The sequence below is a fragment of the Cibotium barometz genome, chromosome 61, assembly GCF_041138505.1.
Source record: "Cibotium barometz isolate CiBa-2024 chromosome 61, ASM4113850v1, whole genome shotgun sequence".
In the NCBI taxonomy this organism is placed as follows: Eukaryota; Viridiplantae; Streptophyta; class Polypodiopsida; order Cyatheales; family Cibotiaceae; genus Cibotium; species Cibotium barometz.
Window position 1 is genome coordinate 32,231,042 of NC_141106.1, and position 14,849 is coordinate 32,245,890.

The 14,849-nt window shown below is 45.6% G+C and overlaps 1 protein-coding gene across 4 annotated transcripts in view; it reads right to left on the reverse strand.

Annotated features, from left to right (window-relative positions):
* Positions 1-2,929: 2,929 nt before the first annotated feature.
* The window catches only part of LOC147604794 (putative CoA ligase CCL12), a 43,941-nt gene continuing 32,021 nt past the window's right edge, over positions 2,930-14,849 (reverse strand). Inside the window, exons 11-14 of one of the 4 annotated variants that reach the window (XM_086794498.1) lie at positions 8,248-8,370; positions 8,030-8,128; positions 4,782-4,994; positions 4,339-4,685 (exon numbers count right to left, since the gene is read on the reverse strand). In XM_086794498.1, coding sequence (XP_086650624.1) covers positions 4,569-4,685; positions 4,782-4,994; positions 8,030-8,128; positions 8,248-8,370 — 552 coding nt within the window. In that variant the 3' untranslated portion in view covers positions 4,339-4,568. Of the gene's footprint in view, positions 2,960-4,338; positions 4,686-4,781; positions 4,995-8,029; positions 8,129-8,247; positions 8,371-14,849 lie in introns of those variants that run through there. The other 3 variants (XM_086794501.1, XM_086794499.1, XM_086794500.1) reach the window with 3 other exon arrangements.

A 14,849-nucleotide genomic window follows, 5' to 3' on the forward strand; every position in this document is an offset into this window, starting at 1 on the left:
GTTAAATCGTATCAACTACCATCAGTGGCTCGTTGTTAGGGATGCGTGACATATGGTCTACCAAGACATGCTATGAGAACTTCCACACTGTGACAGTGAAGTCGAACTCAAGCAGGATCAGCAACCATCTGGTGATTCTTCATGTTGTGCAAGGTTTGTTTACCAGATATAGAAGAGCTTGATGGTCTACAAAGAAGATAAATTTGATCGCCAAAAGATAATGTGGCAAAACTTCTTGACTGTGTAAACCATAGCTAACCCTTCCCTCTCAGTTTGTGATATAATTTCATTCTGCCTCGTTTAGTTAGCGGCTAGCAAAGCTTATGGGAAAATCCATCTTATGTTCATCGGGTTGGGCCAGTACACACCCAACAACAAAGGCGGAGGCGTCAATGTGGACATAAAAGATGATGTCCTAGTTGGGGGACCTCAGAATAGGAGCACTTACCAAGGATTTCTTTAGGATGATATAAGCATGTTGGCATTCCTATGTCCACTCAAAGAGGATCAAGAATTCGTAAAGGGGGAGGGCCATATCAGCATACATGAAAATGAAACGCCGATAATAGCCAACGTGTCCCATGAAGCGTTGGACTACCTTAAAGTTGGTTGGTGGTAGTAGCTCAAGGATGAGCTGCATCTTGCTATCATGAGTGGAGATTCCTTGTTTCGAGACAATGTGTCCTAGGATAACTCCATGCCTAACCCAGAACTGGCATTTGAGAGGGTTCAATGAAATAAGATACAGCCTACATCTTTCTAGCACCTTCCATAAACATTCAAGGTATGCTTTCCACGTGGAATCGTCACATGAAGCGTTGGACTCCCTTAAAGTTGGTTGGTGGAGGTAGCTCAAGGATGAGCCGCACCTTGATATCATCAATGAGATTCCTTGTTTGGAGACAATGTGCCCCAAGATAACTCCATTACTAACCCAGAACCTTTGTTGATAGCAATTTGTGATTTCATAATTGCCCCATCTTTGTGGCAGTATGTACAGTAGAGGGTAAGACAGGGTTGCACATGTGGACACTTTGTGCTAGTATGGTTAGCTAGACAAATCGGGCACTATACTAGCTCCCTCTTAGGGTAGAGATGGGGTTGACCAACCCGATCCTAGCCTTGGCCGGTTCTCCAATGTTGGGTCATTTGTTGCATTAAGCCAACGACCAGCTGTTCGACTTGTTGTCTCGAGTTGGACTCCTTGCTTTTTCCCTCAGATCTAGTGCTAGTGGTTTTGAATGAAGCTTCCAATGTACCCTCGTGAAGTTCTCGGAAACGCGTTCCCTTGAAGTTATCCTCAAAGTCCATATCACTCCTAGGATAGAGATGGAACACCATACTAGCTCCCTCTTAGGGTAGAGATGGGGTTGACCAACCCAATCCCAGTCTTGGCTAGTTCTCCAATGTTGAATCATTTGCTGCATTAAGGCAACGACCAGCTATTCGACCTATTGTCCCCCGAGGTCGACTTCAAATCTAGTGCTAATGGTTTTGAATGAAGCTTCCAATGTACCCTCGTGGAGTTCTCGGGAACGTGTTCCCTTGAAGTTATCCTCGAAGTCCACAGCACTCCTACAGCATTGCTCAAAGGAGATATGGGCCAAGGCATACAAAGAATTATGTAGAGACACGTCATCTAGGCCTTCCAGCAGATATCTCCCAATTAGCCTTTCTTCAAAGAACTTGTCTCTCGCACTACAACAGGAGTGGAGATATCTTACCTTGTTGATATAATCCTGAATGGTTTCACCATCCTTTTGTTTAACATTGTGTAACTGCTCAACAGGACTCCATCTGGTTCCTTGACGAGAATATCCAACCTTAAAGGCCTCTTTCAAGGCTTCGAAGGTTGCCTTATCTTCTGTCTTTAAGGACCTAAACCGTTGGCCATCTTTACCATCTAGGGTGAGGCCAAAGGCACTCACCTTGACTTGGTCATCCACATGGCCAAAGGCTTCGCAGATTTGATCAAACCTGTCTAAGTGCGGTATGGGGTCTCCAATCCCATCGAACTTAGTGATCAGTTTAGAGATGTTAGCAGATTCATTCCGTTCTTGTCTGGGCCCTTGTGCAGACTGAGTTGGTGTTGGGAACGTGATGCCGACAACTACCCCCCTTCTTATTTCCATGGCTATCCTTAACATTTCAGGAGTTCTGTCTGGAGAGGGTACTAGTTGGAAAACAATAGGTGGAGAAGCTGGGCTACGTGGATAGTAGACCATCGAGGATCCTTGTCTCATGGGAGGATTGGATTGTGCAAGAGCGTACACTTACTATGGAAGGGAAGAAGAAACGGACATGGCAAAGTTGCCACGGGCGTGGCTTCAAGGAAGGAATAGCCGTACTCTCTAGATGATACGAGCGTACGATTTAAATGGTACAGCCATACACTTCCAGTCCACAGATTTTACTAGTGCAGGTGCTGATAGCCACCTACTAAGATTCCCTGACAGTGCAACTGTACCCCTCGTTTAACGCTCTTTATACTCAATTAATGCAAATTATTCCTTTTTAAATACCCTCTATCAAATTTAAGACTGGAGATATCAAAAGATTTACTCTGGAGAAAGGTACGGACATAGCAAAGTTGCCACGGCCATAGAGCACTGAGAAGGGTACGGCCGTACGCTTCTCAGAAACCCTTCCAGAGTGAAAATTTCACCTACTCTCCTCTTGAGATTTCTGTTAATTCAGGTGATTTCCAAATGTTTTTTTTAGTTTTTGTTTTTGTAAGAAGCTAGAGCTAATCCCTACCTACCTAATGATACCTAGAATGCCTAAGAAAACCTAATTAATTGAGATTAATTAGAAGATTAAGCTATTTATGCAAACTTAACAAATATTGAACAAAAATAAAAAATTACATGAATCTCAAGAGCAAAATCAAGCACCTACTTGTGTCTCCCGCATCCGATAAAGACTTCGACACTCCATTGCTCCATTAATCTCCATTGCTCTGTGGTAAGAGTAAACAAAATCAACAAACAAGCAACAAACACATACAACATGCAACAACCAATGGATTTGCACTCTAACTGGGCAATGTGAAAGCTAGATTAACACCATCCACTCCATGCATACACAACAATCAAGCAAGTAAGCATTCACAAACACAAGCATGTAACCATAAGCTCAAAAGAGTGAGAGAGAGAGAGAGAGAGAGCAAGACTCAATTGAGACAAATGGGATTGTCCCTTTTCAAATTCCATAAATACATGAGCTCACTTTTTACAATGGCTAACCGCCCATTTTTAATTGGAGTTCCAAAATTGGCTTTCTAGCTCTTAGCTCATTCCTACGACCGACATTACACAAGTCATAAGCTCGGTTATCCCATATATCTTTTATCAATAAGCGTTTTGCACGGTTACAAAATGATAGGTTACAAGATACGTGACCACGCTTGAAAAGTGATGTTAACCGGAGTGGTTGACAGTATGATTATACACCAACATCAGTTCTGAACTTACCAAAAACCTAAGTGTAATCTTGACTCCATGGGAGTCTACTCACAAAGCTTCAAATCATCAACTTAGATCTTGATGTTTATCTAATTAAAGCCCACCCAAATCTTCCACACAAGTACGCATACACCAATGCAAAGTTCACATCAATTCCTGAATGTACCAAAAACCAAAGTGCAATCTTGTCTCCGTGGGAGTCTACTCACAAAGCTTCAAATCATCAACTTAAAACATGCAAAGCATAGACAACGTGTTATGGCATCCCCACTCACATCATCAATGCCCAAGAGTAAGTGCAAGTTCATGCATACAGATAGGTCAACTTAGTACACAAATCTTCATAGATAAACCATCAAAGGAGGTGAAGGGCAAACTCATCCATGATGAAGACCAGTACTAAAGAGAACACACACGCACACACACATGGGATAGCTGGTTGGGTGAATTGCACCACATTTAAATTTAAAAAAAGAGTGTAAACCAGTTGGCCACAACTTGGACAAAGTCTTCAACAGAAATCTGCATGTCCACTTATTTCTGTATCATTGTTTCTGAAGTTGGCGTCTCTGAGGCTAGCAAGAGGTTGCTGTTCAATAGGGTAAATAAACGTCACACGTGCAACATGGTTACGCCTTGAAACACTAACTGGTAGACATGCCGAGCCATCAAGCTCTTTGGACATACCAATCCATCAACCTTGGTGGCCTGGCCATCTTTTGTGGTGGAGAATTCATACTAACCCTTTTGCTTCCTATACCCATGTCTTGCATGCTGATGGTGTTAGTATAGCAATGCTTAGCATAAGCTAAGGTGGTGGGCACATAGATATGGACCCAAATACCCATATCACCTACCACCCACAAAGAATGTATTTGGCATTACAGTCTATCAATTAATGATAAAATAAAGTGGTATATACATTGGATCATGTTAGTTGACTTTATTTTACATCTTGTTGTGCATGCAAACACAACCCAAAATATATGGGCTTCCGTTTAATGTCCATGTCCACAATATACATTCCATATCCCCTTCTCACCTAGAATGTCCAGCATACTTGCATAGCTCCAATAGTAGATCTAGAATGGTTCCATTAAACACTTATAATTTGCTCTTTAACCTTTGTGCTTCTTCCATAACCTGGGACCTCAAGACTCTTCTCATCACTTTATTAGTTGCCGTGCGAGGAAATTCTGAAACAATCATCACCGAGCTCACCTGTACAAGTAAGAAAAAGCGGGAAATTTTCAAATTTTATAAACTGCACTGAGTTCTTCAAAACCTTTTCTAGGACCGATTTCCACTGTTTGTTACCTTGAAATGGGGGTTCAAATGACTATGCAAAGCTTTTGTAAAAACTGCCTTGAGGTGATCAGCAGTAAGGTTCGGCGCAGCAGCATCATCAATGACAACAAACATGACCAATTGCTCTGGCCCACCACCATACACTGGGACTGCAACAGCAGCTGTCTCAATGATATGGTCACTGGATTTGTTGCATACCCTCTCAATCTCAACTGCACTTGTCTGAAAAAATCCCACATGTGCCAGCTATCTGTGTGAGCTCAAACCACTGCGATGCCTATGCTTCTCTCTCTATATATTTATATACAAGCAATATAAGGGCTTTGAAACATCATCCCCCGCAAATCAGATGGCTGTGGTTTGGACAGGGGATATCCCCCATTCATGTATGACAGGCAGGGCAGATATTAGGCTGGCTTCACAAACAGGCGGGGTCAAGAAAACTGCCGGGCCCATGCGTCCACCAGAAAAGAGCCGGCCACTTTTCAAATGTCCACACCACTTTCATAAGACTGACAGATATTTTTATCAAATATTTTCCCCCCCATAGCACAACAAATAGTGGTGTCCCAAGTGGTTAGCTCGTTTACATTGTATTGAGGAGGTCTTGGAATCAAATCTTGCTGGAGCCTACTTTGGTTTCTACCCACTTGGTGACCAGCATTGGCATGCTAGACAAGTTTTCGTGACTAGGCATGGATGGCAGGCCATCCTCACAGTCATCCACGAAGTTTGGGAAAGCAAAAGTTGACAGTGTGACACACCTCACCTATGGTACACCAGGGCAGGAGTCGGATGTGCCTGCAGCAGTCAGGCAGGCTTCTTACAGATAAAGGTGCCACATGGCAGAAGTCGGCCATGGCAATCGGCCACTGGACCTGGTCACAGGCAGGCCTCTCAGCAGCCTGATGGAAGTTGGCAAGTGCCACATGGCAGTCAGCCCACTGGACCTGGTCATGGACAGTCCTCTTAGCAGACCAACAGCAGGAGGAGCAGGCTGACCAGCACCAGTATGTACCTCACCTATGGTACACCAGAGCCATCCTCACGGTCGTCCACAAAGTTTGGGAAAGCAAAAGTTGACAGTGTGACACACCTCACCTATGAGACACCAGGGCATCAGATGTGCCTGCAGCAGTCGGGCAGGCTTCTTACAGATACAGGTGCCACCTGGCAATCAGCCACTGGACCTGGCCGGGGCAATCCTCTGGGCAGGCTTCTTACAGATACAGGTGCCACATGGCAGCAGTCGGCCATGGCAATCGGCCACTGGACCTGGTCACGGGCAGTCCTCTCAGCAGTCTGATGGAAGTTGGCAAGTGCCACATGGCAGTCACCCACTGGACCTGGTCGTGGGCAGTCCTCTTTTAGCAGACCAACAGCAAGGGGAGCAGGCCGACCAACACCAGTATGTACCTCACCTATGGTACACCAGGGCCATCCTCACGGTTGTCCACAAAGTTTGGGAAAGCAAAAGTTGACAGTGTGATGTGACACACTTCACCTATGGTACACCATGGCAAGAATCGGATGTGCCCACAGCAGTCGGGCAGGCTTCTTACAGATACAAGTGCCACATGGCAGCAGTTGGCCATGGCAATCAACCACTACACCTGGTCACAGGCGTCCTCTCAGCAGCCTGATGGAAGTTGGAAAGTGCTACGTGGCAGTCAGCCCATTGGACCTGGTCGTGGGCAGTCCTCTTAACAGACCGACAGCAGGAAGAGCAGGCCGACCAGCACCAGTATGTACTAAATATACACATATTGGAAATCATCATTTCATGGTGGCACCACAAGAGGACATATCACCAAATTCGTCTTCACCTTGGGAGGATAGCAGATGTATTACTTGGAGTATGTTCTATGGGGAGACAGTGGTACAGGCATACAAGTGCCGCAGGAGTCGGATGTGTGCGCAGCAGCCAGTGGGCAGGCAGTCGGCCAGTGCCACGTGGAAGTCGGCTGCTGGACCTGGTTGTGGGCAGTCCTCTCAACAGCCGGACAACTGTAGGAGCAAGCCGAACAACACTAGTATATACTATATATACGCATATTGGAAAATCATTATTTTCATCTTCATACTTCTCAACGCCAGGCGTCTACATAGTGTTCCTCTACACTGTACAGGTGTGGGCTGGCCAAGAAAATATACAGCAAGGTGTCAAATCCCCACGGATCTCCTCGTGATCGATCTTGGTTCGAAACTCGAATCCTGCAAACAAACGAATAAACAAACAACAAGGGGGTGCAGGCCTGACTCACCTCCCAACCATGACAGCTGTGGGCAAGCCCACAGTCTTGGCTGTCCCCACCGAGCCACGAGCTGAGCTAACTAGGTTGACGTACCGACCAATCTCCTCCTCGCGACGTCCCATACCGCCACGAAGCTGCCCTCACGGGCCTCGAGACTGCTGTCGACCTCGGCTGCACAAAGCAGGTGCACGTCTGCACTAGATCCAGGCTCCAAGACCATAGAGCTCTCACAAACTCGCGAGACTCTCTATATCCCAATAACTAACCTTGGCCACCCTTTTATAGGCTCTTGGCCGGTCATCGGGCGTCCACACTTGGGCGCCCGCCCGTCCATACTTGGGTGCCCGCCCGTTAGTATATCCCTAACTCAGCTCGTCAATCAGCCTGCCTAGTTCCAAGCTTCCCCAAGCCTCGAAACTAGTCTTGCATGCGTGTAGCACACGGTAGATACGCACTGTGCACATGACACAAGGCATGAGCTGAGAACTGACGTCTTCATTCTCAGTTATTTCTTATATTCAAAATCAGTTTGTAATACTTCTTTCTTGCACATAATATAAAACAGTAGTTTTAGGACTTAATTTGACTGCTATTTCTTCCGTCTCTTCTCTCAAACCCTAGCACATAGGCACAAGTGTTCTACAGACAGCCACCTACTCTCCACGAAAATTTCCTTGCCACGCAAAAAAAAGAGAAGACAGGCGTAGACATTTGTGAAGCCAGCCTTAGTGTGAGCTAAAACTCACTTGCAACGGGCCGGGTGACCATGCTCTCCCCTTTCCCCGGGCGCACAATTAACCAGTGTAAGCAACTCACAACAGGCAGGCCACCATTTTTCCCCCTTTCATGGGCAAAAAGACACTACAAATCATGATGCTTATGCATCTCTCTATGGATTTATACATATAAAACAATCTAAGCATATGAATGAGTTTATACAAGAGAAGTCTAGGTTGCTTAACAAGGACACACAAAGTAGCTACAATAGGTTTGGGAGGAAACCTTGATGCCTCCAAGGTTCATAGTGTCATCACATCGACCATGTGATTTGTAGAATCCCCCAATTGTTCGCTCAAATATATCTCCATGTCTTCGTAAATGCTGTAAGCACAGCTAGAATTTAATTCCTCAAACTCTCTATTTTTGGATCTCTGATTTCACACAGTCAAAAGAAAAGGTAAAGAAAGATTCCAGATGAGAAAAGTGTGTCAGGCACATACCATTCCCTTGTGCATTGGCATGCCCTCATAATATATCTTGTTATGATCTGCATTCAGTAGGGTATGTGATGCTCCCAGCATTGGCATCAAGGCAAGCTCTCCAATACAAGGTTGATCATCCAACTTTTTAGAGAAAAAAAAAACTTTGTTCTCATTGATTCTCTCTCTCTCTCTCTCTCTCTCTCTCTCTCTCTCTCTCTCTCTCACACACACACACACACACACGTGCCTGTGCATGACACGTGTGTATACCCTCAGCCCTTCATAAGGTCATCTTAACTTCAGCACTGAAGGTTGATGCAGTCACATATCTGTACACGATCTAGGCTCTTGTAGCGAAGGGTCTTCTGAGGATTGCATTTCATCCATGCATTTGACAAATATGGAATGGATTGGTACTACAAGACAACTAGAGCTTCTCCCAAGAAAAAGACATATGGATAGAACACATGCTTTCCTTGATGATTCCAACCTTGACCTTGGAGGATAGGATCTCAAACTTGATCATTCACATGGACATCCTTCAAGTAAGCCTATCCATCTGAAGTGCAAGTGGATACCAGTGAAATAAAGCCAAAAAAAAAATCATCATCTAGCAGCCTCCTGCCCTCTTGCCACCTCACCCATCACATGGCCACTGCTGCCGAGCACTCCGACTCCTCTCTTGAGGTTGTCACCCACACTCCCCAGAAGAAGAGAAGGCATGCGGGCCATCGATTTGAGGAATATGGCAGGCACCCTACCCAGCTATCTCATCTTGGCAAGGCCCTTATGCATAGTCACAAGGGACGGGGAACGCTAACAGGGGACGGGGACGGGGACGGGGACGAGAACGGGACGAGGGACGGCCATAAGTAGGGAACGGGGACAAGGGAAGGAATGTGTCATGGCCCTTTGAAAATGGAACAGCACAAGTGTGGGCATGGTGGTTGCAGAGTCAGAATATTGAATGATTCACATGGGGTGTGCCCGGACAGAGTTTAAGATGTGTGGACATCCCTAGGTGTGAAGGGGGGAACTAGAACATTAAACTTTTAATGTTTATAAAAGTTGCCCCTAGGCCTTAGTGGCCCTAGGGAACTTTTAAAGTTTGGGGGCCCTAGGATTTTTATGGGGAGGAGGCCACTCCACTTTTGGAGTGAGTGCTTCTCTCTCCTCCCCCTCTCTCTAGCTTTTGGGAAAAGGAATCGTGGAGCTTTCATGCGCTTGTGTACATGCGTGGAGAAGCTGAAGAGAAGAGTCGACTGCAGATTTTGTGTGGTGCTGCTGCTGTTTTTCTGAGTGCAAACCAGCCGTACAGCACTGTACGGCCAGATCTGCTGCAAGTACTCTCTCTCTCTCTCTCTCTGGGACAGGCTGCGGGTCTATCTCCCTGCTGGACAGGCTGCGCACAGGCACTGTACAGGCTGTGCAGACAAGTACACAGCAAGTACAACACTGTACGACTGCCGTACAGTGTACGGGCAGTCAAGTACAGCAAGTACTGCTGCAGGCGGCGTTGCACAAGCGCTGGACAGGTCGGATTACGCAGATTCAGGCAGGTACAAGTGTGGTCAGCAGGCTGCGTGTGCAAGTACAACTCCTGGCACATATCCCGAGGTAGTACAGACGGGTACGGGGCTGTTTTTCAGATCTGTACTTTCAAAGACAGCATAGAAGTGAACACAAGGAGGAGGGTACAGACAAGTACAAACACGTGTGAAGCTGCAAGTACAGATTGGTACCGTTGCTTCCTCCAGTGCTGTTTCACGAGCTGATTTTGGTAAGCTCTTCATCTGTTCATCTATCTCTCTTTCTACTGCTTGATGTTTGTTTGCAGATATGAGCTATTTGGCCCCTTGTGAAAGGAGGGGTATGGCAGATTGACAAGGGTTGAGACAGAGTTTGGACAGTACATGTATGTATGAGCTGAGATGTTGTATCATGCACTTGAGTTATGCCAGATGTATGCTCATGGCTGCCCTGCTTAGTGGTCTTGGCTGATTAGAGGGAGGCACAGTGTGTTATTGTGAAACACAGATCTGTGTGCATAGATCCTCTGTGCTAAGAGGGAATTGTGGGCCATCAGATTGGACATACAGGTGTAATCTCTTGGCTGATTTTTGTTGTACTCGGCCATTCATATTTTTGGAATTGAATAAAGAAATATCGCAAGCAGCCAGGTATGCATAATGGAATGTTTGGAAACATGGCTGGAATGTATGGTATGCCTGGTGTGGGAATGGGAAATGTTGACCCAATGATGGGTATGAATGTTGGGGGCAGCAATCTCGCGAAACCACTTCCATATGACAATCTAACGCCTATGGGAAAGGCGAAAGATTACAAGGAAGGGGGAGCTTCCGCTTGGGACACTGCCTCCAATAGTGGCCTTTCTCGCCACAACCATTACAGGTCCTCTCTGCCTTTAGTTTCTCACGGTCAGCGTCGGACTTCTTCTCAAAAGACTTCTCTGAGGAAGCCTTCCCTTTGCCCTTGTTACGGCCTTTCGACACATTCAGTGGGGCCAAGGATAAACTTAAAGCACTTACCTTTTTACAGCAGTTTGATGCTGCTTTTTCTGGTGGGAATTACACAGAGTCCTCTAAGGTGAGGAAAGCTGCCACTTTTCTCAAGGGCAATGCTTTGCAGTGGTGGTCTACTCTTCTTTTGCAAGGCATAGCACCCACCACATGGGTCCAATTCAAACAGGTTTTCTCTTCTGTATGGCACACATCTACATTTGAGGTGGATGCATGGCACAAGCTGGATGCTTCAAAGTGTGATAGTTTGGAGGATTATAACAAGAAGTTTTGGGAAGCTTTACTCCCAGTGACTTCTTATCGTGCGGTGCCACTGTCTGAGCAGGTAGAGAAGTATTGTTGTGGGCTGTCCAAAGAGGTACGAGATTATTGTATAAAGACAAGAGTAACGAACATGTCACAGATGATTGAAAATGCTATGATAGCTAATGCGTTACTCACAGGTGGTTCATCTGGGTTTAAAGGCAGTAAGAAATGAAAGTCCCAAAAGGACCCTGACAATAAAGGAGAGCCCAAGCCAAAGAAACCAAAGCCTTCTGCAAGCTTAGTTCCTGATCTTGTGGGGGAGCAGCTAGGTGGTGAAGCTACAGAGTTGTGCAGGGCATGGGGCAAAGTGAGAGATCAGAATGCTTTGATCTTCTTTGACACAGGTGCTAGAGCCAACTTCATTTCACCAGATTTGGCTGGCCAATTGGGGATTCGCGCAGAGGAGATGGGGCCGTTACATGAGGCAAATATGGCTTGTCCAAGGTATGCAGAACCCGTTACTCCTATCATTGGGAAGCTTCGGCTTCATTTGCAGGGTTATGTGGACAGTGAAGAGTTCTTCATCATGCCTTTGGATGGCTGTGATGTTTTGTTGGGGATGCCATGGTGCCACAGGGTACATGCGGTGGTGGATACTTACAATAGGAAAATCACTCTGACTCATAGAGGGAAAGAACATGTATTGGATGTAAAACTCAAAGGGGAATCTGTTCCTATTGTATCCGCTTCGGCGATTTCATCAGTAATGAAAAAGCATCTTTCCGCGTACTTGATTTATGTAAAGGATGCACAAGATGATGAGTCTAAGTCTAATTTGTCTATGTTAGATAAGGACAGGACTGATTTCTTAAGTGGGTTTCAAGACTGTTTTTTCGAGTCATTGTCAGGAGAATTACCTCCTGAGAGGCCAGAAGATCATGCCATAGATCTGATTCCTGGTAGTACTCCACCGAATAAACCGCCGCACCGTGTTCGTGCAGCCCAACAGGAAGAGATTATGAGTCAGGTGCAGGAGCTTTTGAATAAAGGGTTGATAGAGCCTAGCTCATCACCCTTTTGCTCACCTGTGCTCTTAGTGCAGAAAAAGGATGGTTCTTGGTGCATGTGTATTGATTACAGGGCGCTGAACAAGAATACCATCAAGAATCGATTCCCCATACCGAGGATCGATGACATCTTGGACCGCTTACAGGGCTCCACAGTCTTTAGTCGTATTGACTTGAAAAGCGGGTATCATCAGATACGAATTAGACCCGAGGATGTGCATAAAACAGCATTCCGAACCACGTTTGGATTGTATGAGTTCTTGGTTATGCCCTTTGGTTTGACAAATGCGCCTGCCACATTTAACAGAATGATGGACAGGATTTTCAGGCCTCATAGAGAGTTTGTAGGCACATTCTTTGATGATATGATTGTGCATTCACAAACTGAGGAAGAGCATAGAAGGCATTTGGCCATTGTGTTTGCAGAACTCAGAAACCATAGGTTGGTTGTTAATGGCAAGAAGAGTGAGTTCTTTTTGCACGAGATACATTTCTTGGGGCATATTGTGTCTGGTCATGAAGTCCGTATGGATCCAACAAAGGTGGAAGCAATACTTAATTGGCCAGCTTTGAGGACAGTGCACGATATACGTAGTTTTCTAGGATTGTGTTCCTATTACAGGCGTTACATATGGCACTTTGCTGAAATTGCTTCGCCTCTTCATGCTTTGACAAAGAAGGCAACTCCGTTTAGATGGGCTGATCGGGAAATTACAGCATTCAAAAAGCTCAAAGAAAAGCTTACTTCGGACCCAGTATTGGTGTTACTGGACCTCCGAAAGGCTTTTGTTGTCCAGTGTGATGCATGTGGAAGTAGCATTGGTGCAGTTCTCATGCAAGAGGGACATGTGATAGCCTATGAGAGTAGAGTTTTGCAAGATACTGAGAAGCATTTACAGGTGTATGAGAAAGAGATGTTGGCTGTAATTCACGCTCTTTCTACTTGGAAACACTACTTGCTTGGGGCTGATTTCACTGTACAGACAGATCATCAAACCTTGCGTTACTTCCTCACGCAGACTAAGCTTTCAGAGAAGCATATGCGTTGGGCAAACTTTTTGTCAATGTTTCATTTCCAGATTGTGCATGTGGAAGGCAAAAAGAATGTAGTGGCAGATGCTTTGTCACGCAAGCCACAGGTCTCTGCAGTTTCACTTGCTTATCATCATGAGCTTGATGAAATGAAAGAGCAGTATGCCCATGATGAGGACTTTGAAAGGTTGTATGATCAGATGTCTGAGGGTCAGCGGCATGAGCACTATACTCTCAGAGATGGGTTTTTATTGATGCATGGCAGACTGTGTGTTACCAGGCCATTGCGACTCAAGGTTATGACTGAAAGTCATGCTCCACCGTATGCAGGTCATAGAGGTATTGACGCCACGGTCAAAGCAGTGGAGACTTTCTTTCATTGGCCAACCTTGAGAAGAGATGTTGATGCCTTTGTGAGGCAATGCATCGTATGTCAGAAGGTAAAGTTTGACCGTCAGAAGACACCAGGGTTATTACAGCCTTTACCTATTCCGGATAGACCTTGGGAGAGCATTGCCATGGATTTTGTATTTGATCTTCCACGGACACAAACGGGAAATGATGGCATCTAGACTATCATATGCAGGTTCAATAAGCAGGCTCATTTCATCCCCGTGCGGAAGACAATTAAAGTGGATCATATGGTGAAGTTGTTCATGGCGAACATCTTCAAGTATCATGGCTTGCCTACGTCTATCATTAGTGACCTTGATCCACGGATGACGAGTTTGTTTTGGAGAGGGTTGTTCGACAACATGGGTACAACTCTCAAGTTTTCATCGTCATTTCATCCACAGACAGATGGTCAGTCAGAAGAGGCTAACTCTACAGTGTTGGATCTTCTCAAGTGTTATGTTTCAGAGCACAAGCAACAATGGGAAAAGTATCTTCCTTTGGTGGAGTTTGCATATAACAACACTGTACATAGCTCGACAGGCAAGGCGCCTTTTGAGATTGTAGGAGGAGGGAAGAAGGTACCACCCATTTTGCATACAAAGGATAAGATCTTTGAGGCTGATCAGTATGTGGAGAGCTTGGATGAAGCTTATCGGAGAGTTAAGTTGGCCCTCCAGAAAACTCAGCAAAAGCAAAAGAAAGCCGCAGACCGTCACAGACGTGATTTACAGTTTGCATTGGGTGATTGGGTTCTTTTGCGCTTTGAAAAGGCTAGACTCAAGAAGATGAAGGGTAAAGAGCGCTTATTCCCTAAGTTGAGCATGCGATATTGTGGGCCTTTTCAGGTTTTGGAAAAGATTGGTGAGGTAACCTATCGTTTGAAGTTACCAGATCACTGGAGGATTCACAATGCTTTTCACGTGAGTCTTCTTAGACCTTTTCGTGGGGATGTGCCTGAGGATGTATCAGATGAGGCTCAGCCGGAAGTTGAGGAACTTGATGAGGTTCTGATTCCAGAGCAGATACTGGCACATAAAGAAAGGAAGGTACGAGGTAAAGTTTCCCGTCGCTATCTTGTGAAGTTCAAGAACTATTCACCGATGGATGCGAAGTGGATGGAGGAAGGTGACTTAACAGATTCACCTCAGGTTTTGCAGCTTTATCTCGATGCCTTTGAGTTAGAGCCGACTCTTATTATGGCTCATTCAGGTTCAGCAGAGCATGGGTCTGGAGCATTACCTGATGCTCAAGAGGGGGGTAGCACCTCCACTCCCTTGATACAAACAGGCTCAGATGACATCTAGAGGTCGCTTGGTGCAGTTTTTATCTCACCCGAAGG